This window comes from Arachis stenosperma, chromosome 6, assembly GCF_014773155.1.
Source record: "Arachis stenosperma cultivar V10309 chromosome 6, arast.V10309.gnm1.PFL2, whole genome shotgun sequence".
NCBI classification, from domain to species: domain Eukaryota; kingdom Viridiplantae; phylum Streptophyta; class Magnoliopsida; order Fabales; family Fabaceae; genus Arachis; species Arachis stenosperma.
Genome location: NC_080382.1, coordinates 1,808,738 through 1,833,211, shown reverse-complemented (window position 1 = coordinate 1,833,211; position 24,474 = coordinate 1,808,738). Strand labels below are relative to the sequence as shown.

General features: G+C 30.7%; 4 protein-coding genes across 5 annotated transcripts; all 4 read right to left on the bottom strand.

The window, feature by feature from the left end:
* Positions 1 to 1,595: 1,595 nt before the first annotated feature.
* Positions 1,596 to 9,695, bottom strand: LOC130935052 (ion channel CASTOR-like). 2 transcript variants are annotated; one of them, XM_057864602.1, is made up of 13 exons: positions 9,415 to 9,695; positions 6,742 to 7,190; positions 6,585 to 6,659; positions 5,875 to 6,483; positions 5,500 to 5,682; positions 5,143 to 5,202; positions 4,865 to 5,068; positions 4,049 to 4,297; positions 3,741 to 3,839; positions 3,165 to 3,359; positions 2,867 to 2,959; positions 2,096 to 2,359; positions 1,596 to 1,988 (listed from the first exon to the last, which is right to left on the bottom strand). In XM_057864602.1, exons 2-13 carry the CDS (start codon positions 7,072 to 7,074, stop codon positions 1,770 to 1,772), a joined length of 2,583 nt encoding a protein of 860 aa, XP_057720585.1. In that variant the 5' UTR covers positions 7,075 to 7,190; positions 9,415 to 9,695; the 3' UTR covers positions 1,596 to 1,769. The 2 variants fall into 2 exon arrangements, with proteins under 2 accessions (XP_057720585.1, XP_057720586.1); XM_057864603.1 differs by lacking the exon at positions 9,415 to 9,695 and having other exon boundaries at positions 6,742 to 7,207.
* A 1,808-nt stretch (positions 9,696 to 11,503) lies between these two features.
* LOC130932484 (13S globulin basic chain-like) lies at positions 11,504 to 11,884 on the bottom strand. The gene has a single exon (XM_057861815.1). It carries the CDS (start codon positions 11,882 to 11,884, stop codon positions 11,504 to 11,506), a length of 381 nt encoding a protein of 126 aa, XP_057717798.1.
* LOC130933001 (11S globulin subunit beta-like) lies at positions 11,884 to 13,361 on the bottom strand. Its single transcript, XM_057862485.1, has 4 exons — positions 13,082 to 13,361; positions 12,758 to 12,984; positions 12,078 to 12,457; positions 11,884 to 11,896 (listed from the first exon to the last, which is right to left on the bottom strand). The coding sequence occupies exons 1-4, from the start codon at positions 13,359 to 13,361 to the stop codon at positions 11,884 to 11,886; spliced, it is 900 nt and encodes a 299-aa protein (XP_057718468.1).
* Positions 13,362 to 16,723: 3,362 nt separating this feature from the next.
* LOC130933041 (linoleate 13S-lipoxygenase 3-1, chloroplastic-like) lies at positions 16,724 to 23,564 on the bottom strand. Its single transcript, XM_057862537.1, has 7 exons — positions 23,156 to 23,564; positions 22,773 to 23,056; positions 21,135 to 21,375; positions 19,695 to 20,036; positions 18,712 to 18,905; positions 18,345 to 18,628; positions 16,724 to 17,881 (listed from the first exon to the last, which is right to left on the bottom strand). The coding sequence occupies exons 1-7, from the start codon at positions 23,562 to 23,564 to the stop codon at positions 16,852 to 16,854; spliced, it is 2,784 nt and encodes a 927-aa protein (XP_057718520.1). The 3' UTR covers positions 16,724 to 16,851.
* Positions 23,565 to 24,474: the final 910 nt, after the last annotated feature.

The window sequence follows — 24,474 nt, the reverse complement described above, 5'->3', positions numbered from 1 at the left end:
AAATCTAAAAGAATTTAGGCCTCTTAGATAATAGATTGTGTCCAAAATAAATTTTAATTTTTAGAGTAAAGTATCGTTTTTGTCCCCAACGTTTGGGGTAAGTCCTATTTGTGTCCCTAACGTTTAAATCGTCCTATTTGTATCCCTAACGTTTATAAAAGTAATTCAATGTTATCCTACTATCAATTATACTAACAAATCAGATTATATTTTTCAATTATTCTCATTTGGATGCATTCATTCTCAATTAGGTCTCACTTGGATGTGTTCGATTTTAATATTATATCCACTATTTGTGTTTAGATTCAATTATGTTCCTAGAAAAGTGAATTATGTAAATGTTGTAGGAATTAGTTTCAACTTTTGATGAGCTATTTTTCGGAGTCGATCATCGATTCTATCCCAAACATTTGTATTCTAACTTTAAGAAGAGATTTTTAAAACTCAAATTAAAGCGTTCATGATGTGTAATTGACGATAGGATAACATTGAATCACTTTTACAAACGTTAGGGATACAAATAGGATGATTTAAACGTTAGGGACACAAATAGGATTTACCCCAAACGTTGGGGACAAAAACGATACTTTACTCTAATTTTTATCTCAAATAATATGTAATTTTAACATCCCTATGAACTTGGTAAATATTGTAAAGTTTTAATTATATATATTCTTTTTAATAGATTCCAGCATTGAAGAACAATTTGTCACCCATACCACGTTTTTATCTCAATAATCTTAAGTATGCCTATAAACTTAGTTTACATAGTTTTTGAAGATACAATAACAACAACAAAGTCTTGTTCAACTAAGTGGGATCGCTACATGACGACGCCATTGTGAAGATAAGTTGGGTAAAAATATGGAAGATGTTTGCCTTCCTAATTCTCATGATGAGTGTAGGATAACAAAATCCATAGTTACAAATTTTCTCACACTGTTCTTTTAAATAACACGTATACTGTTTGTTTTTTTTTCTTCCGTTTTACTTCACATAAGAACTCCATAAATAGTAAAACAATCATCTTTATGAAGATTGTATAAAAAGTATGCTACTGGATACCTAAACTTTTGCATTGGTTCAAGCAATCCATTACAATGCGAAACTACTAATAAAAACTAAAAAGGATACCTTACCTTCATATTACCAAAATATACGGCTTCCAAACAATTTCAGAAAGCCACGACGTTCTCCTAGAACTAATACCAAGACGACTACTTAAAGCACATTAGATGAACTATCTGAAATAAATAAATAAATAAATAAAGAGGTAAAATATATTTTTTATTTTTGAAATTTGGCAAAAATTTTAAAAATACTCCTAAGTTTTATTTTGTTTCAATTTTGTCCCGAAAGTTTTTTATTTGCATCAAATATACTCTGAACGACTAATTTTTTAAAAAATTTAAGACCAATCTAACAATAATGCATGAAAATTATGCTAGATTTTTTTGTGTTAAGTGTTGTTCTTATGAAATTGTTGTTAAAAAAAAATTAAAACAAAATAAAATTTAAAAATATTTTTAAAACTTTTGTCAAATTTTAAGGACAAAAAGTATCCTTTAGACATTACAAGACAATTTAGTCGGACATATGAAAATGCCCCAAAAAGCACCAACTATTCGGGCAAACAAGTGTTTTCCATAAGACTTCAGAACTGGTATATATCAGCATTTTTCAAATAAGCTATTCTTTTCAATTTACAGAGCATTCAAGAGCACTTTAGAATTCCAAGATCAACAGTGTGGATACAAATGACAAATAACTCATTCCTTTTCAGTAATGACCACAAAGACATCCTTCAATGACCACTTTCGTCTTTCAGTTTTCGCTGGGGGGTTAATAACAGCCCTTTCTGCATTCACTGAACGGTACCCTATCACTATCTCTCTTCTCTGCCGAGCTCGTAACATTATTTCATAAAAACTTAATTCCTCACCTTCACGGAGGTAGAGATCTGCTTGCCTTATGTGCATCTCATTTCCCTGATAAAGATCCAGAAAAGAAATTATTAAACTATCAAAAAACTTGCTCTTTTTGCTCCTATAATATCAAATAACTAGTTTATCAGTTCTTGCTATAAGAACAGTACCTCCTCTGCAAAGAGCTCTTCCAATACATCATTTATTTGCCGATCTTCTGCAACCATGGCTAAAGCCATGCTGACAAGTTCATTTGATAAAACGTAATCACTAATCTTTGACATAGATAACAAATTTTTTGTCCTAGGATCCAAAATTTCGCTTATTATAACTGATTTATCCGAAGCCTGCTTCATTTCCCCAATCCATGAGCCTTTTGAGAAGCTTCCTCCATGAGCTTGACTGGCCATAGCTTCATAAGGAAGACGTCTAGCCTGAGCTCAAAACATACATACTTTTTAGATACAAAACATTAAAGAAAAGATAACTAAATATTCTAGTATTACTTTTTAGCCTAAGACACTAGAGAACAGAAAAAACTTAACATTACCATCTACCATGAAATTTTACCTTGTAGATGAATCCTAAAGCCTCTGAATTTAGTAAGAAGAAAATTATGATTCTTTCAACCAATTGGACTTAGAATACAAACCAAAGAACTTCAGCAATAATGGTTGTAACACTTAACAAAGGAGGCCACACATGATGATCCAATTATAAATGTACTGAACTAAAAGCAATTTAATGGGACAATGTGGACTACATGCTGCATCATGGGGACAAAACCATATAGAACAAATAATGGAATTCTGCCAAAATATCCGATCATGTAATCCTACATATTAATATGTTTAGATGTTATTATTGCTTTAGCTTAACAGCTACAGTTAAAGGACAAGAATGCTTGTTGAGTAGCAAAAAGCTCCATACTCTATACTCACTTGTATGTCGCGAATTAAAAGTAGCGTGGCAAGAGATCTGGAGTCAGCTTGAATTGCTGAATCTTCTACAGATTCATCAGCCAAAATTAATATCTGCAAATGCCAGAAACTAAATAAGCTGCCAACATAATTAAATAGCATTGGCATAATCATATAGACACAATTTAAAAACTAACACCATATATGATAGCATAACTTCAACCCTACTTGCACTAGCTACAGGCTACTACCATAATTATCTCTACTGGATAACATGTAGTAATAATGCCTAAAAAGGAATTTCATAAATGTCACATACAGAATCAAATGATTCCAATGGAAGACTTTCTAAGTGACGACGTATAACAGCATTCCCCTCACGATTAACCAGAGATATATTTTCCAATCGATTTATGTCAAGGCTGCCCTCAGTTAGTTTCTTTTCCCTCTCTTTTTCAGGAACATCATTGAACATCCAGAGCTCTGAACCATGTGCTAGAGATGCATCCAAAACCTAGAAGGAACAGAGAGAATTTGGACAACCAAAATAAGAAAGTATAATAGCTCATAAAAAATAATACGTAGAGATGAATAGATTATTAACATAAGACTACTAACATAATAAGAACATTAATTCAAACAAATAAAAACATGGTATGATAGATGACAAACATGTCACATCCTTTAATGTTGGAATCATGTAAATCAATGTCAGTTTTAAGGGCATTCAAGTATGCAGTTTCGCAAGAAACCTATTCGGCAAGATGATTGACCCATTTTAACACTATATTCTCTGTCAGCAATCAACATGTAACAGTAATCTCACAAAAATAGTTCAATTCGTCACAACCAAGTGATGAGTTTGAAAAGGTTCCTAAACCAAAAATAGAATCACCATGATCATGTCCTCCATATCACGCCTCCAACCGCAAAAAAGTATTCTTTCAGGAGACTTTGGATAAACAAAGTCCTTCGGTAAGCTTCCCTTCCAAACCTGATATCAACAAGGAATGGAGTCAAGGAACCATATCATTTGGTGTTCTCATCCATCTGCAAAATATAATATTATTGAATTCTTGGGCTAGGACTATTCTTTGAGCAGTCTGTGAAATGTTCATTATTAGACCTTAACAAACAAAACAAAAAAATGAATTCCATTTTTTATATTATCAGTTCTGTCATGCTTAAGAGTTCACAAAGCACCATAGGCAAGGACGCTGGGGCATAAGTATCATCATCCTCTGCAATAACCAGAACTTCATCCCCTTCTTGTAAAACATAGGAGTCATCTGGATTCAAAATAATTTTACCACCATATGTTGCAGCTTTGATCCCACAAGGAATTGCAGCAGGAAAGCTGATTAATACATCTTCAAATTGCATTCCATCCAACTGTGGCCATCTTTTGATGTAGAACTCACAATTTTCAAATCCAAGTATATCTTCCCATATCTGACAATGAAAGCCCACAAGTTTGCATTTCACTTACTAGCATGTTAAACTTTATTATAGAGGAGATATCATAAAAGGGATAGAGTCATAATATCATCACAAACTGATCTGTAATGGAAACTAAGAGAACATACCATACGGAAGCCATAAAAACAACATCATCCTATAAAAAAAATCTCAATATAGCGAAGAAGCCTAAAATAATATAAATGATACATGACACGTTGTAATTTGTAAATGTAAACTATCAACCACAATGTAGTTTGTTGAGGGTTTTTTTTTTTTTTTTTTTCCTGTTTAAGCAAATTAGTATCTACCAATTAGTGGGTGATAATTGCAGTACGATATATTGTAGATCACTTATACAATTTTAAACATCATATAACACACATTCAATTTTCTCATAATAGTTTTTCCAATCAGGTCTATAAACTAATCATAGGCTTGCAAACAATTTTTTTTTTCTATTAAAAAGATTTTAACAAAAAAACTAAGCAAAAGGCAAACTAGATTAACCTTATGCATCATATAACTAAAATTTTATCATGAAAAGTAGTAGACTATGACCTGTGCAAGACCAGGCTGCCGGGCACATTGAATCATCAAGCGGCCAATGACATCATGAGCTACAACAGTTTCAACAAGATCACCCCCAACAAGTTTAACAAGGACCTCATTGTCCAGGTCACTCAATTCGACCACTATGTGCCCTCTTAATCGTTCTTTGACTCCAGTTAAACTTAAGACTGTTCTCAAAGCACGTGCATCACTCTGCACCAGATTAAAAGCAAGTTAATAGTTGTCCCTTCTTATTAATACCTGTAGTAGATTTCACTCAATCTGACCTGATCAGCATTCCCATCTTCAGCAAGGACAATTATTGCACGCGCCTTTGAAACAGAAACCTGTAGATCACATAGTGTGAGATCAAGCGGGAAAAGAGACCTAAAAGAAACAATGAACACATTTAATTATCTAAAACATGTAAAACTAAGCCAAATAGCCACCTTAAAGAAAGGTATTCCCTTTCCTTAATAATTCCTTGGCCAGACCTCAACAGAAATGGGTGAGACATGGATCAACATGGATACTTGAGGTTGGTTGACACTCTTAATATGTTGGTAAATGTTAGAATTCATATATCAAACTAGACCAACAGAAAATAACAATTCCAAATGGAAATATAAAGAAGAATCATATACCTTTTTAAGATCAGCCAGAATCAGTGGGCTCCCAGTTCTGCATATGACGGATGTTCCTTTGAAATCAAATTCCATTTTTGCAATGTCAAGCTCCATTTCTTCTTTGTCTCGCTCAGCCATCACTACAACAGTTCCTCCACCCAGGCTCTCATTGGCTATGGCAAGTTGATTTAGTAATGAACCCTGCACACCCAATCATATTATTGTGGTTCAGATACATGAGAAATTAAAATATCCAAACGGAGATGCACAAAATCTTGATAAAAGTAAATAAATAAATAAACAGCTGACATATATATGTTTGAATTGTTTTGTTTTTAACGAATAAATCATTACTACAATGAAATCCGGTAGAAAGTAATTCCAGAATCTTACCAATTTATCACTCCAACCAAGAATCAAAGTATGATTTTGCTCAACTACCTCACTTTTTCCTTTCCTCAGTGAGTCGAACTTCTCAGAAATGGCATCAGAGACAAGTCCAAGCATCATTGCAAATATAAGCATCCCACCAAAACTAATTGAAACCGCAACTAACCTCGGACCAGAACCTTGGGAGCTAGCATGATTGCCAGAATCAGCAACATAGGTCCAAGATAGCCAAAGACAGTGGGCGAGATCCTCAGTAGTTACCCCAAAAAGGGCCAATCCTCCTAGTAAAATTAGCAGTAATGTTGCAACTAACAGCACAAGTGGCTTAGCATAAGGATGAACTGATAAAAATACATCAACCCGGTATGCTATTTGCTTGTTTAGTGAAACTTGTTCTGATATATTGTCAGAAAATCTTGATTTTGAAACGTAGTCTATATACTTGAAAATAAAAATGGGGATGAATAGAAGTGTAAAAGAGAAAAAGAGAGATAGATTTCTTCTCAAGTTTTCACTTGAAAAATGATCGTCCAGTAATGTGGAACTCGTAGTGTTCATGGAGTCCAACTCATGGAATGCACGTAACCTGAGGTTGAGGTTGAGAATCTCACCCTACGAAAGAAAAAAAAGTAAATGAAGATGATTAAGGACAAAAGTTTGATTAAGCAGAAAAGAATGAGCATATATGTAGCATTATAGAGAACAAGAATTGCCTGCAGCTTTTTGACTTGGCTCTGAAGATGCATATTTCTGAGTAGCAGCAACAATAAAGCAGCAATTGTCAACGTCTGCTACCACACCACGCGATTATTGAAGTTATAACAAACGAAACACATAGATAGATAAAGAGAAGGTTGAGCAGCTACTTACCGCGAGTGCGAAGTGGCAACGAAATTGAGAAAGGAAAGAGAGGTTGTTTTTGGAAGCATTTTTGGCATCGGATATCTGTGGTAGCTCCTGAGTGGGAGCGGGAGTGGGGGCGGGACTCGGATTCCGAGCGAATTTGACTCTCCGGCGATGACGGATGCCTGAGGCTGACGCTGGCGGGGGCCGATTAGAGATCGGATGAGAGGAGGAAGGCTTTGGGTTTGAGTAGAATCGACGGCCGTATTGCGAAGAAGAAGAGCGAAAGAACGACGGTGACGGGAAGAACCAATCTCTGCCGGACGTGGCGGCAGTTGAAGTCTCCGAATCAAGGGACATATTCGAAATTACAACCTGTCCATTAGTCCATCGTTGACATTATGTTGGTGATACACTGCTGCTTTGGCTGCTGCCTAGTGCCAACTGCCAAGCCTCCCATTACAAACAAGTAGGAGCTGAGGTGAAGTTCATCGTTAAATCAAAATTTAGTTAACAATGAAATCATCTAACAACTCTTAAATATTAACTTTAGGTGGATAGCAAAGTTTCCACTATAAAACAAACAGGTACGTATGCAAGTACGTAAGCTCTCTACCAAAATTAACTAATACGTATTAAAAATAAATTAATTAGTATATGTATTTAAAAAAAATAGTTTAATTATTCTATTAATTTTTATAATTTTATCTCATTTTTAATTAGATTTTTATATATATATTTTAATTGTATCTCTATATTATTTTAATTTTGTAATTAAATTTTTTTTAGTATAAAAAATATTAGAATTAACTAAATATTTTTTAATAAATTAAAGATATTTGTAATTAAAAATTTAATTAAATATTTTAATCGTATGTATTTTGATAAAAATATTATCTTAATTTTAATATTTTTAACATAAAAATGATGTAATTACAAAATTAAAATTAGTGTTAAAATCTAATTAAAAAAAAAGTGCAATGACATAATTAAAAATTTGATAAAATTATAAGAACTAATTGAATAATTAAACTTAAAAAATATATAGCAGTTCAATTTGGTGTGTATATAATATTTTAGTTTTTTTTTGACATATAATATTTTAGTTTTTTATTGAAACTGTTGGTTTTCTAAAGTTCATTTTAATATAATATGTCAGCCGGCCTTTTGTTAATTATTAACGGAAATAAACAAGTTAGACGTGAGTATAAACAAGTATTTTTTATTTATTTTATTTTATTTTAACTTTTTTTTACAACAACTAAAATTAAAAATCACTATAAAATATTAAAATATTACGAAGATTAGAAAAAACTCATGTGACCTTTCTGAATGTTAAAGATTGTGTAAAGTAATTTAACTTATTTTATAGATAGGCCTTTTTGTAATTGCAGAGGAGAAGAACTTGATAGGTATACTCTTGAGTCTTGAGTCTTGACATGTCTTAACTATTGAACAAGGTTCTGAAAACCGGACCGATCATCAAACCGCTTTAATCATTGGTTTACTGGTTTAGTGGTTCAACCGGTTTAACCGGTGGTCTAATCGAAAAAACCGTTTTAAAATAAAATAATAAATAAATTATAAAGGACCAAAAGTTGAGGATATTCCAAGAAATCCTATAGTCCTATTAGATGCAACAGCATTCAACATTATCACATATTCTCACACACACACACACAAATACAAAGCCTTACATCAAAAAACAACCATGATTTGGAAAGAAAATGTAAACACCAAACAATCACAAGCATACACAACATGTGAATATTATTATAGCAAACATAATACAAAATAGCTCTTCTAATGCATCTCCTAAAATATCTCAAATAAAAAAGCTACATGATCTGATCCACTTGATTCAGAAAGTTATATCTATTGGAAAAATTAAGAATTAACCAAAAGAAAAAGAAGAGAAAGGCCTGGTTGATTCGATTCAATTCGCTGAGAGAGTTGGGATTTTGATTCAGAAATCATGCTGATGGTGGATTCATTTCAGAGGACATGATACTTCCTCCCAATATAAGAAGCACATTGAAGTGTCTCAAGAAGCTAAACTACAGAGGTTCCAATATCTGAATGCTCTTCGTATACTTGAAATTCATTGTTGTGACATCCTTTATTTCTTGCCTGATGAAGAACTTCCTTCCACCCGTAATCAACTTTATGTCCAAGAATGCCCTTTGCTGACTCCAAGACTTAAACCAAATAGTGGGAAGGAGTGGTACAAGGTGGCTCGAATTCCACACATACAAATTGATGACCAAATACTCTATTTAGGGAACTAGTGCCAAAGCTAGGCACTCAGGTTAGAGGACTATAAACACTATGCACAGGCAACATGTTATGCATTCTGATGAGGACAAAAGGGATGAATCCATGTTGTGTCGGTTTCATTGTGTCTTGATTTATACTACCCTTTGATTTTCATTTTTAGCATTCAGCAAAAAACATTACAAAACAGCAACAAGTAATCCCTAATCACTAAACAAAAATTTCAATAATGATTTGATTTTCATTTTTAACAGCAGCAACAAAAATTTTAATAAATATTTCAGGAATTAAAGAAAGAGCAGCATCACAAAATTAGCAAAAATTAGCAATTTCACAGTTTCACATTAAAAACAGCAAACAAAGGCTTTGGGGAGAGAAGATGGAGACACGAACAAGAATCGAAAAAGTGAAAGCAGTGACACTAACCATCGACGAAGTCACGGACGGCGACCGGGGAGACGACGGTGAGTGGCGAGCTGCTCCAAGCCAACAAAACAGAGAAGCCATGGAGGACGGATGGAGGACAGGGGGAAGGAGGAGGCCGAGCTACAAGAGAGGGCCTAGCCACAGACGGCGCCGACAACACGGACGGCGGCAGCACTACGGCAGAACAGTTGCAGGGAGGACCTAGGGTTTTGGTTTGGTGATTTAACTGTGCTTCAAAGTTCAGAGGAATTCACAAATTGGAGGGGTGTGGTGGGGGAAGGAGGGAGTGAGTAAAGCTGTAGAGGTAACGTTTTTTCTTTCTTTTTTTTTGCAAATAATCAAAACGGTGCCGTTTACAGAGAACCGGCTGGTTACCGGTTCGGTCTAACCGGCCGGTTTTCGACCGGTTCGACGGTTTTGAAACGATTTTCAAATGGACGGTTATTAGAGGCGGACCGGACCGTTTACATCGCCAGTTCCCGGTTGGATCGGTTCAACCGGCCGGTCCGATCCGATTTTCAGAACATTGCTATTGAACCACAATGACACAACCTATCAAGTACGGAATATTTTGTTGAGTTACCGTATATGTATGATAGATATATTTTGAATATAATATTTATTTGATATCTATTAGACATATGTAATTTTTTATATTCAATTATATTTTAATAAAAAAATAGTTTTTTAATATATTTGGATTCATTTTAAAATATATTTAAAATATACTTTTTTAGTTTTACTAGTTGGATCACCAATTCAATTTTCAAAACATTACTATTTATTGAAGTTGTATCATAATGTCATCTTACCAATTTTATTGTTTAGATGTGTGACATTTTTTTATATATATACTACATTAGATTGGAATAGATATAGATTAGATTATTAACTTTAACTTGTTTAAGTAAATATTATTACTATGTCTGATCACTTTTATGACATTATTGTGGAATTATTATTCAAATTGATTCTTAAAATTATATTTATATTTTAATTTTTTTATTATTTTATTTAGTGTGCTGGTGAAATTGTTAGCGGCGTGCTTACGGCTGTTACGTAGGATTTACCTTAATTTTTTTTTATATGAAGACTTTTAAATCCTAAACCTAATCTCATTTTAAGTGTTTTAAAGGCTTTTTAAAAAAAATAAAATAAAAACTTTCAATTATCATATTAGATAATAATTAGAGAATTCGTGTGATAATATATCCGTCTATTTCATATTGGTTTTATGACAAAAACAGAATTTGAGATTAACGTGAATCATAAATATTAAATTAGAAAACTAAATTAAGATACAAGTGTAACTTTAAAAACTAATCTAAATATTAACTTCATTATTGTACATATGACTTTTACGAATTATGATATTATTTTCTGGTAGAAATAAAATCACCAAAAATATCCCCTTTTTTCTCTTCTTTCTTTCTATCATATAGATTATTAAATTACTCTTTTAATTTAATCTACAACAACAATAAATAAAAAAAAGTCTCACACCAACTCATAAATTCAACCTAACGAAATATAGATAAATTCGATTATAATTTCAATTTATATATTTTAGTTTTATTTTTATAATTTTATCAATAAAAAAATATATAACACAACATTCTTTGTCTTTATATATTCTTTAGGTATTCTTTCAGTTTCATTATAAATCATATCCTTCTTATTGTAATATAAATCTAAATTATTTATAATAAATTTATAAATCTAATCCTATATTTATACACATGATATACATGACACACTCACTTGCATACCATATATAATCTAAATTTATGAATTCATTTTAGAATAAGGTTAAGTAATCAATTTTTTTTAAAATTATTTTAAATTTTAATAATTAAATCATAAATATTTAATTTTAAATTTTAATTTATAAATCTAAATCCTAAAATTAGTTAATGTTAACTACCTAAAAATTAGTTTTCTAGATTTTTGTTATATAAACCTTAATCACTTATCCTGTAAAGGTAGTGGTGCCCTTTCTCTTAGCATTTGATTCCAGCACGGGACTAGAAGAGAAGAGGAGTGATTTATTCCATACATAGATAGATAGAGACAGGGTGCTACTTAATTATTATATTTGAGTGTGGGCAGGGTGAGGGCTAAAGAGAGTTAGCTCCCCTCTCTTCTTCAAGTTGATAGCTTCTTCTGCGGTCAAGCGAAAGGAGTTCATGAGCACAGGGAGAGGCATTGCCCGGATCAGTGACAGCTTTCCGGCAAGAGGACTTATCATTGGGTTATCACTCGTCTTTACCGCTATCCAACCAAACCCTTCATCGCTGCCTTCTGCAGCCTTCTTCGCCACCACAAACTGCTGCGGCACGATCAGTATCTGCCCCTCCCTCACCTCTCCCTCGTACACCTTTCTTCCATTTTCTCCCACCACCTCGATCCATCCCCTACCCTCTGTTCCGTAAATCACAGCGTGACAGTTCAAATTGTAGTGTGGCGCCATCACAGCATTCTGCATGCACATGCATCTCATCAATAATTCATTGTTACTGTCAGAAAACTTATCTATTTTCAAACAGGCGAAAACTCAGGTGAAGTTAATATCTAAGAGCCGTTAGATAATTTGACTGACTTTTAAGTATCAACTTCACGTGAAGCCAACTGAGTTTCCATCTTTCAATAATGTATATACCTTGTAGAGAACACCTCGATCAACGCCAAGTTGGACATATTGAAGGACGGGAAGGTTAGGGGTGTTGAGAGCAGTCAAGAATCCAGCGCGTGGGTTGTATTTATCAGCATCTGTGGACTCAGCTAGCTGATGAACAAGTCTCAGAGTACACACTGTTTCGTCCAAGCCGTTACCATTACCACTCTCTTCCACCGCGGGGCTTAAAGTCTCCAGCTCATCTTCCACAATGATGATCGAACCTCTTGGATCGTCCACTCCTTGCACTTTTCCTGCTATCCCCATATCAATATCCAACGACTCCGCCACTGTCTTCAATTCCAATCCACTGAACATGTTGCCTTCCTCTCCCTTCTCTTCTTGCGGTTTCCCACCTAGAAAGAACTTCTGCAATAATTTTATCTATACTTAAGTATAATATACACACATTCGACAATAATATAATAATAATAATAATGAAGGTTGTGCTATGTGTACATTAAAATCAGCCACCAAAGTTAACTACCAGTATAAAATATATGTTAGAATACAAATATATATTAAAAATGAATTAAACCACACATATACTTATACACAAATACATTGGTGACTGATTTTAGTAACTGATTTTAGTGTACAAATAGCATTTCTCAATAATAATAATAATAAGATGAAATGGTAATAATGATTAACGAATTAGCTTATTACTCTGACTTTCAGGTCGAGCTGGTTATCTTCATTGGCAGAGTCTATGACTGAAAATATAACCAGATGAGTTTCACCAGTGTTATAAATCCATTGCGCAGAACCAGTTGGAACTACGATAACATCTCCCTCCCTCGTGGCATGGATTTTCTGATGCTGGTCTCCGTGACGTGTTTGCTCTCGGAAAGTTTCAGGGCATCCTGGAACCACCGTTTCCAAAATTCCTGTTCCTGCATGCATGCAATGATGGAAACTAAGATAGATCAGATGATTAATTAATTAGAAAAAACAAATATAATTGTAATGGCTTAACATGCATATACGTGCCTTGAAGTACATATTGAAGTCTTGGAGCGTTGATGTAGTGAGGCAACAAGAGCCCTTTGGGTTTGATTGAGTAGCGAAGGGCTGAAACTCCAACACACTGAAACTGGTCATTCTTGGAGTCCCAGTACTCAGTAAAACCACCCTCAGACTCAACCCGTTTGCTGGGTTCGAGTGCGACTAGTTTGTCAAAGCTGCACTTGGTTGGGTAACGGTGAGCTAAAGACAGAGCCAACAAGCTCTGGAAAAGAACAAGAAAGGCAAGTCTTAGAGAATTGGCCATAATTGGAATTTGGAATTTGGAATGAAGAGGTTTGAAGCATCGGGGACCAGCTTATAGGTGCTGTATTTATGGAGGTATAATTCTACAATATTATTAGGAATTTGGTGACCAAGCTGAGGAGGTGTTAGTTTGAATTTGTGCTGTATGTGTATGGTGTGGCTGCATGACTGCTTTGCCCTTTATTGCCAGGCACGTATGTCTCCATCGGAAATACCACCTCTCCATCAAATGGGCAACATTTTCTCTTTAAGAAGTGCTAATCAAGGAGTTAACTTTTATGATTTATAGTTATTATGTAGTTATCAATAATGTTTTAATGGTGTAAAATTTCATTTAATAGTATAAAATTATTTTTTTATTAGTTATATAATGGTCAGAATTTAATAAAGTTGTTACCCCTACACTTTTTTTTTCTCTTTTTCATTTATTTTTTTTAATTTAATTTTGATACACATTAAATATAAAATTTTATACGTATATTTAATTATATAATACTACATTAGCAAAATAATTATTTACTTTAATCATATAAATATAATTAAATAAATATATAAAATATTTTAGATTATTAATATATCTAAATTAAACTTTAAAAAACAGTTAAATAATAATATATCTATAACATTCATAAATGGTTAGAATATATATATTAACTATCTTCAACAATTTTTTAATAATATAAATATTTAATTTAATAATGTATAAATTAATCAACACTAATATTAACAACAGAAGAGTATCAAATAAACTAATGATGATAATAATCATCTAATAATATTTACAATATGAATTTGTATTAAGAAACAAATATTTTAAAGTGACAAATAAAAGTAAAATAAATACAGTATAGTTTCTTTTTTTATATCAAAAAATAAATCAGAGTAAGAGTCAATTTAGATTATTTTTTAAAAAAATATGTATTTAAAATAATATTTTGTATTTGGATACAATTTTTAATAGAATATTTTAAATATTAAAAAAATATTTCTATTTTTCAAATAAAATATTATTAACTTTTAGAAAAATATAAATAATTAATTTTTAACAAAAATAATAACATATATTTAAATATGTTTAACATTTAATAAAAATATTTTATTTTTAAATTTTTTTTTTCACTTGAACCGAAGCCAAAACAATCACACTAATAGACTTTTACGTTTATATTATGCTAGATAATTAATAATTTTTTTGAACAATATAAACTACCATCAATTAAATAAAATACAGTACATATTTAAATTATTTACTTAAATTTTAATATTAAAATAATCATCTATATACCTAATAAAATAAACTTTTAATACATCAATTATTCACATCGTTTAATATTTCTATTATCTACTAATACTTTTTCCTTTACTATATTCCCTATTTCTCTTTTGTTTGCATGCAATTAATTTCTCTGCTTTGAAATTTGTTACATACTCACATTTGATAGTAGATGACTAGATGATGCTTTGTAATTTTCTTGTTGGCCCGACGTTTCCAAATGTTTGTGTTTAGAATATTCTAGTGTTTTAGCGTGAACAAGTTGCTTAAACTATAACAAGTGTTCCTGACAATAATAACAAGTGTCCAAAGAAACTAGTTGAGCTATTAATAATAAGGTGTTTAATTGGAGAAAATTTTAAAGCGAAAATTATTACAAAGTAAAGTTATTAATATGAATTTTGCTATCTTGTGTTTTACGACACACGTTAAAATTATAATTTAAAAAAAATTATTAAAAATATAAAAAATTTAATTGATTGATTTCAGTGTTTTTATTTTTATATTAATGAAAATAAAAATATGATTAATTAAATATTTTAAAAATATTTTTTAATAAAAATATTTTCAAAAAATAGAATAAAATGAAAATTACTATTTCTATATTTCCGTTATGTTCACTTTTAATTTTTGAAAACGTTTTCAATCTAAAATAAGGTAATTTTGGTTTTAAAATAAACGCTCGAATCTCTCCTACTTTTCTTTATATATTTTTTATTTTAGACTTTATTTTTGTAATTTTTTCGTATATATATAGACGAAGTAATAAAAAAAGAGAAGCTTTAGTTAGAATTAAATGTATATTTATTGAGTTTTTTATTTTATACAGTACTGACTACCTACTCTTTCAATTAACATGTACTACTCCTTTATTTTGGACAAGAAAATTGCCTTTTGTTTTTAATTTGTTTAACTTTAATATTTGTTTATTCATTGTTTTAATAATAAATTATTTTTTTTAAAATATATTTGCATCAATAAATTTTAGTATTAATTAATTAATTTGTTTGGTGCAAAACTAATTTTATTTGCAATTTTTTGTTTCAATTGATGTTTTTTGTTATTATATAGTGCCACGAAAAATATAAAATTAACCCTAATTTTTCTAAAATAGCATAAAATAGTAATTTATTTCATATTGATTCTGTATAAAAATTAATTATTAATTTAATAAAAATCAAATAATTAAAATTGTATATTTAATAAAAATATAATTTTTTATTTTAAAAAGATTGGAAATACACTTTAAAAATAACTAACTAAACATATTTTTATTATTTTATATTGATATTTAGAAATGAATCTTCTTGTTATAAACTAATCGTATTTTTTAAAATGTGAAAAATTAAAAATAAAAATTATTTTTTAAAAATAAAAACAAAAATATTTTTTCCAATCAATCAACTTTTCATCAATGCACTTGTTTTGCGTTTATTGAAAGAAAAATTTAAAATTTTGTGCTATTGATAATTTTATTATGTATTTAAAGCACATGTTAATTAAACATTTTTAATATATCTGTAATGTTTTATTATAATAAAATATTTAACAAATTACGCTAATAATAACTGATTAATAGTGAAAATTTATGTGCAATGAAGTTAATAAGTAAGAGATGTTAAATAATTTGAATAATTTGACTAAATTTTTATCAAACGATTTTTAGTTATCAACTTCATATAAAGTTGACTGCACCTGATTAATACTTTAGTAAACGACTTTTTAATGAAATTCAATTTGTCGTTATAAATTGTCCATAAAAATAATTGGTTGTGAGCCTTTTCCCCCTTTTCTTAATAATCCTTGTTAATTAAACATCAATTTAATATAATTAACTAGATATTTTATGCCGTAGAAAGCTAAATTAAAATAAAAATCTTCAAAATAATGATTTAATATATTTCAAGTGATTTTTTAGTGTTTGAGTGGGGAAAAAAATTTTGGAAACGATTGATGAAAAGAGGTATGAACAGGAAGTTGAAGAAAGCTTATGCTTATAAAATAGAGATAACTGAGGGAGAAAAAAAATTCAAAATCAATAGTGTAATATGATACCAATAATTTAATACAAGTTTATTTGACTTGTTGCCTTACTAAATAAAAAAATTATATATACCGCTAAATATATACAAAATATGGAGCGTAGAATGAGATTGTGAGAAATAAGATACATTTTGACTAATAATTTGTTGAATTAATTAATGTTATGATTTATGATTTAAGTGGAGACACTATTAGGAACTCCTCTACATGTAACGCCAGGTTGGGAGGTAGGTGCAAGCAACTCATAAGGCAAGACACCAGCCCCGCAGCGGTTCCTAAGTGTTGGATCACAGTTCCTTCTATCAATCTCCTTCTCTATGCCTCTGATCTCCGCCGAGAACGCGTAGAATGCCTCCACGATCTCCGCATCGCCCGACCATATGGAGGGCTGCTGCCGCTCTCCCAGGTACTCCTCGTCAGGGGAGTGAGTGGAGAGTGTGTCCACCACAGCCATATACTTTGTGGCCTGCAGCAGGCTCGGTAGAGAGTTTAGGAAATACTTTTGCGGGTTCGCTATGAAATTCTTATATTCAGCCTCGCCCTCTTCCGGGATTAGTTTTCGCATCAACGGCGGACGATTTGGCACATAACCACCGTAAGGGTATTGCCCGAAGTTAAGAGCTGCATGCTGTGCGGATGCTGTCCAGATGAGGGTGGTGAGGATGGAGACGAGATCCTCGTTGTTGTTCAGTGGGGGCCACCAGCTTTCATGGCTGAGATCAGCATGGCCCACGTTGATTGACTCTGAGTACCAAGCTTGTAGCTCTTTGTCATTGCAAACAAGCTGGCCATCGTGGCCGTGGTAGTAATGGTTCACGTAAGTGCGGACCCAGTTTTCTATAGCAGACCAGATGAGAAGCCCGTCCGTTGCGTAAGGGTAGTCTTGTATTAATAGCTTTAAGCCATTTGGTTGGGTTGGGTCTGGTATTGCTATTCCTCTGCGGATGAGATCGGCGGGGAGGCCCTCCGTGTCAAAGCGCCACAAGTTCTTGTAAGCAGCACAACTGATCTCCATGCAGTAGCGTCCAGGAGTGAAGCAAGACTCGATGACTCCATCGGCATGGATAAGGGCCTGCCTAGCTATGCCATTGATCTCTAATGTGTATCTCATGTGTGGATCCAACAACTTGAAAATAGGATGCATTTCACTCAATTGCCTATGAGCAGCCAATATAAAAGGCTCCATGCACGCATGTGTGCGTAACCTATAAATACATACATAAAATTTTTAGCAATTTTTTTTTTCAAATTTGCTGCTAGGTGCATACAAAAAAAATTAGTCTCTGAATCGGTCATTATTTATTTATAATAAATATGTGTATAATTTAATTATTTTTAATTTATATTTTATATTTAATACATATTTTACATTAATTGATGGTTAATTTTAATATATCAAAAAAATATCAGAATAAAAAAAATATTAGACCATTAGAATTTATTATTTTTAGCTATTACTTGATCATTAATCTAATTTATTTAGTTTAATTCTTTTAATTTATTAATCTAACAATATACTTTATTCTATACTTATAAATATTGATGATTAACTAATGGCCAAAAAGAATAAATTCTAATTTATATATAAAATAATTTGTCATTCAATTTTACTGATAATGGAAATTAAAGAAGAATTTAATGAGGCTATGGCTCTAGCTAGTTAATTACCAATGGTTGACAAGTTGATGCGCGCCAGAATCATTGGCGCAAACATGAGCCTTGGCAAGCTGCCACATCCAATTACTAGTTGCATCTACAGGTGGGGTAACAACTCGTTTTGATCCAGGCAGGCTAAGTTCTATAGCTATAGGCTTCAGAGTCCCAAGGGGTGTCTGGAAAAATAGGGTACGCGTAGCGTAACATTTTCTACCTTCAAAGCTGTTGATCCCTTCCAGAAAAGGAAAGTAGATATCATGGTAATCTAGCATAAACAATTTATTTTCCTCTATTGCCTGCAAAATTCAAAAAAATAAATTTAGATCAATCGTCTGTGTGTGTGTGTGTATGGAAGAGCATGTAATCCCAAGGCAGGTACCTGATGCACTGTCATGCCATTAAGTTGGCTTAAAATGTGTTCTTCTTTAAGGGCAGACTCTTGGATATCGTATATTCTTGAGTCAAGCTTGCTTACGGGTGGGAAAACTTGAAGCCTCTCAATGTTAACAGGGTTCACTCCTGCTAATGCTTGGCGGGCAAATTCGTCGTCTCGTAGCCAGGCATACTTGTCCACTGCACGTTAAAGTATATATTGTTAACCATTGATTAATTATGAGAAAAAAAATATAACATGATTAATAAAATTTATTTTTGACATCAATACTAAATACTTAAATTCACATTTTTTCATCATTAAATTATCAGAACGATTGTCCATAGATGGATAATTCTTCTTTGTAATGTAGAATTAAATTAAATATCATCATTCAAATATAGATATATATGTGTATATGAAAGAGATAATAACAATAATAAGAGAAATGTTACGTATCCAAGACGTAAAGTTGATAGTTAAGATTAGTTAAATAATTTGGCTAATTTAATTAAATTTTTATCTAACGATTCTCAGTTATCAATTTCACATGAAGTTGACTGCACCTGATGAGTTTTCACCCTTTTATAAAACTCTTTTATAAACCAAGTCTAATTAAGTTAAATAATAACACTTGAAATAATATTAAATATAACTGATTTTTATTTATTTATATCAACTTGTATGTGTACCATCATCATCATAATAATAATAATAATAATAATAATAATAATATTATTATTATTATGTATATGTTTTGACTAATTTATATATCTAATAACTTATCATAAAGGTTATTATTACATTAACTTTGTTTATAGTTAAATATAAATAAAATTATAATAAAATAATTTATATTTATGTATATTTTAAAATTTTAATAATAAGATAAGATTATATCATTGTTAATTTTAATTTATAAAAAGTATGTCAATTAATTTTAGAATAGATAATTTGAAAAAATAAAATGAAGTATTATATATACTTACGGGAAATAATCTTGGGGGTGTCAAACTTAAGAAGTCCCTGGCTGGATTCTTGTATCTTGGTGACCAATTCTGGGAGTGGGATTTTGTTTAAGACAGAAGATTGGTCGTCTTTCAAGCGGGACTTAATGAGCAAGCCTTCACTGAAAAGGCAATCAACGTCTGAGAAATCGTTGAAATCATGGTTATTAACAGAAAGGCTAGCCTTAAGGCGAGGGATCAAGTTATGAAGCACTGCTTTGAGCCTCTTGATAAAGAATGTGTTCTGCTTAGACTCCTCGAATTGTTCGTCTCTTGGTACGTACATAGGATGTGGTTTCTCCACACGACTCTCTGCACGCATATCTGCACCATACAATCAATATAATCAATCCAACCAAAAAAATTCACAACATATATACAAATATGAGTTATGCTAAATGTCCACCAAAATCAATTTCTAAAATTAGCCATCATTATAAAATATTTGCTGAAATATAAATATATTGAAAATAAATTAAACTACACATATATTTATACACAAATATATTAGTGGCTAATTTTAGTAACTGATTTTATTGTACAAATATATACATCTTAGATCTTACTCAGCTGAAACTCATCATAATTTTTTTATAATACTTTTTTAAAAACTTAATTTAATTCAAATTAGGTTATTCATATATTATTTAGAGAAAGTCTAGGGATCAGCATTTTTATTAAATTCTATTCAGTACTTAGTCAGTAAAACAATGAATAATTCTCTATTATTAGATGAATCCTCATCTTATTAAAAACACTATTAATAATTAATTAATGACTATAAATCATAAAATTTGTTGACCTTCTAGCACTTCTCATTAATTTATTCAACATTCTATGCTAATTTAACACTACCTCTGTATCTATCATTTTTGGATATATTCTATGCTAATTTAACACTACCTCTGCATCTATCATTTTTGGATATTTTCATACATTAAATTTTAGAATTTGACTAACTTGTGCCTTAAACACATAGTTTTTATATATTATAAAAAAATATTTTATAAAAATTATTATAAAAATTAATTTTTTTTACATTTTTAATACATTAAATACATTTAAAATATTAAAAAAATTTTATTACTATATTTTTAAAGGTAAAATGTGTTCTTAGGACATACACAAATTAGTTAAATCCTAAATTTTAATTGAACAATTTATATATGTGAAAAAAATTTAATAACTAACTTTTTATGATCAATATATTATTAATTTTAATATTTTCTTGTTTTCAAAAAATTTCTTCTTCTCTCTTTCTCTTCCCTTTTTGATTGTTTACTTAAAAAGAATCATGTTTAAAATTTTTGTTAGTTTGTTATCGATTGAAAATTTTGATTCTCTCGTTGGACCAATTTCTAATATTCTATGACTGCAAAAATCTTAAACAATAAATAATACATTGAATGACTCTGCTATTACCGGTATCAGTTGGGGAGCGGCCAGTACGACAGCGTCTCGGGTATGGATGTTCTTGGGATCCACCGAGAGTTGGTCTGGAGAGGTCAGCTCCTCTATCTGGATTTCCTAAATCATTGTAGGTGTCAAAATCATATATTCTGTCGGATAATTTTCTAACTCCTGTGCCATCTCCTCTAAGGTTTTTTAGCTCCTTCTCCCTCATTACTCTAAGCCCAGTAGGTGTATCTCTAGGTAAGTATGGCTGTGAAATTAAAATCAATAACAGATTATATATATAATTTTCAAAAAAAAAGCAAAGAAAAAAAATGAGAATTTTCCTTTCTTTGATAAAATGCATTAGCAGTACATGATAATTGATTCAACAAATATTGAATATACAAAAATTTAGGGCATTCGAAACATAAAAATAATTAAATATGATTAGGTGTGCTAAACTTTTTTTTTCTAATTTTTAAATAAAATGTTTAAATTCTTTTCTTAATTTTTTTAAAAGTGATATATATTTAAATCTTTTACTTATTAAAAATTAAGCAGATAAATAAAAAATAAAATATTAAAATTCTCAATTATTTTTTAAAATAATTCACATTTAAATATTTTCTCTTTGATATTAGAATAAACTATTTTTATCTATAAAAGTTCAGAACATAATTTTATACTCACAAAAGATAATTTTAATATGACAAAAATATTCAAATATTGATTTTATTTATAATAGATTTTTTTAATTTTTAAAATTTGATAGATAAAAATAATAATTTATTTATTTATTAGAAGTATAAAACTAATTTTGTTCATGAATTAATATATTTTTTAGTGTTTAAGCTTTATAAATAAAAGTAATAATTTATCCTTGGCGTTAATTATATGAGATTATGAGAAGCCTCAAAGTCAAACATCCATCAACAGTGATACAATACTGACGAAAGCTACTATAGTGCTTCTGAAGTCAACATCGCCGTGGCTCATTTTTATTATTTGTAACTTTCTTTAGTTTTATACATAATTAATTTCATTTAGTTATTATATCTATATATATAGAAGTCAAACTCGTTATCGAATGTTGATAGTTTTCTGTTTTCCTTAACTAATTATAAATTCTAGAATGATTTAATTTATATATACTTTAGTCAATATCTATTTAATTGATATAATTTAATACTCAATATTCATTGCTGGTTACCAAGGAACGAAATACCATTTCTCAAGGTAGATAGATATAAATAAGTTTGCTTGTTTAGAATGGCAGGTTTGAATATTAAAAAGAATTGGCGGCCAACAAGTTCAACTAGTTGGTATATATTGAAGAGTTTGACTTTGACATGAACATTTGAAGCTCCATCAAGAGAAAGGATAACAAAACTTGATAATTTTTTTGGTCAAATTTATATATTTTAAGGTCTTTTAAAATATTTTTAATTTGTAATATTTTAAATAATATTGTATATATTAATTTTTAAAATAATGATATAACTTTAAAAAATAAATATATTAATATTATTTTTTATGTAAAAATCATTTTATTTATTCACATAATAATTATTAGAATAAAAAATAAAAAATTAAAAAAAATAAAATCAACTGTACCTAAATTTCAAAAAAAAATATATTGATTAGCAAAATAGAGAAAAGACGTACCTTGTTAGAGAAGAAAACCCTCTTTCCAGGATGATCCTTGGTGGTGGGCCTTACCCATGAATTGCAAGGGAAATGAAGTGGGCCAGTGGCAAACCCTTCGATGGTTATAGTTTCCAAGAAGAACTCTCTCTGGTGTTTGTTGCACACCGTAATCGCACCCGGATCCCCAAAATTGGAGTCAACAATGAATTCAGCCGTGTAAGTAACTCTCTCCGCTTTAACATTCGATTTCTTCGACCAGTCCTTCACCACTGCTTCCTTGCTCTTCTTTGGACCTTTCGTTCCTAAACAACACAGCGCAGAAATTAATTAATTGTTTTCCTAATTAAAGTACTCTGAGAGGCAGAGAAAACGAACTATTAATTAATTAATCAAATAATTACTTGGATCAATGTCAGTGCTGATGAGCTCCAGGAAAATACATCTTCCTATCATGCTATCAGCGATGGCGTCAACATGCTTGACAACTGTCTCTTGAAAATCCTCTTTGATTTTGTTTCTCACCGTCACTACAGCTCTAACCTTGAACTGCACTGGTTTCTCTTTTTTTGCGTGCAAGGGGGCGGTGGCGGTGGCGGAGGTGGAGGCGGAAAGCGTATTAACCAAATCCTCGCTGACAACTGCTGAAGGAAACTTTGCAGCCTTCGTCAACCTCACAGATCTTGTGTTTTCCTTTCTCATTTCTATGAACTGAAACACTGGTTTTGATTTTGAATTTGTTGAGGAGGAGACAACCCATCGTGAGGACCGCTCTATCAATGAAGAACCCATAAATTCGTTTACAAGTGCCATCTTCTTCTGCGGAGGTAAGTGGTGGTGGAGTTGAGGAAAGCAATTTGTTTTGTTGGATAATATATATAGAGAGAAGCATCACCCATAATGTCATTGTCAGCTCCCATGCCACGCGGTGTCTTTCAGAAAAATAATACTTACGAATGGTTGCTTTATGCTTTGAATTCCTCTTCTTCTTCTTACTATTATTTTATTTTGATTGCAGATTTCAAAATAATTGGGCTCCCCGGTCAAACCGTGGTTTAAGCTCGTTAACGCCGTCTGTGGGCGGGAAACAAAGGGGAAAACGATTAGTCAATATATATATATATATATATATATATGGTGACTTGCTTAAACATGATTAATGAATATATATTTGAATTTAAAAAGTAGTTTAAATTTAGTCATTTTAAATCAATCCAATGTTTATAATTGAATTCTCCTGTTCTCAAATACAAATTCTATTCTTAATTATAGAATATATTCCCTATTTGAAGTGCCATATCACCTTTTTTTTTTGGTTTGTAATTTCCCAATTAATAAACTCTTTTCTTTTAGTATTAAAGTCAATCTTACATTGTATTATTTTTATGATTGACTCTATAATATAATATAATAATATGATGATGATATGATTGTTTTTATAATAATAATAATAATAATAATAATAATAATAATAGGATTTATTAGTTAACGCGTCCTCTTCCATGTTAAGATTATTATTTTTAAATATTTATTTTAATAAATATCTAACACTATATAAAAAATAGACACCAAAATCTTAAAAATATAAATTCTATATTTTTATAAAAAAAATTAATATATATTTTTAGAACAAATATTAATTGAATGCATAATAATACAAGGTGTGGTTATTAATAAGCAAAAGAAAAGATTTTCATTCAAAAGTCAATCTTATAATATAATA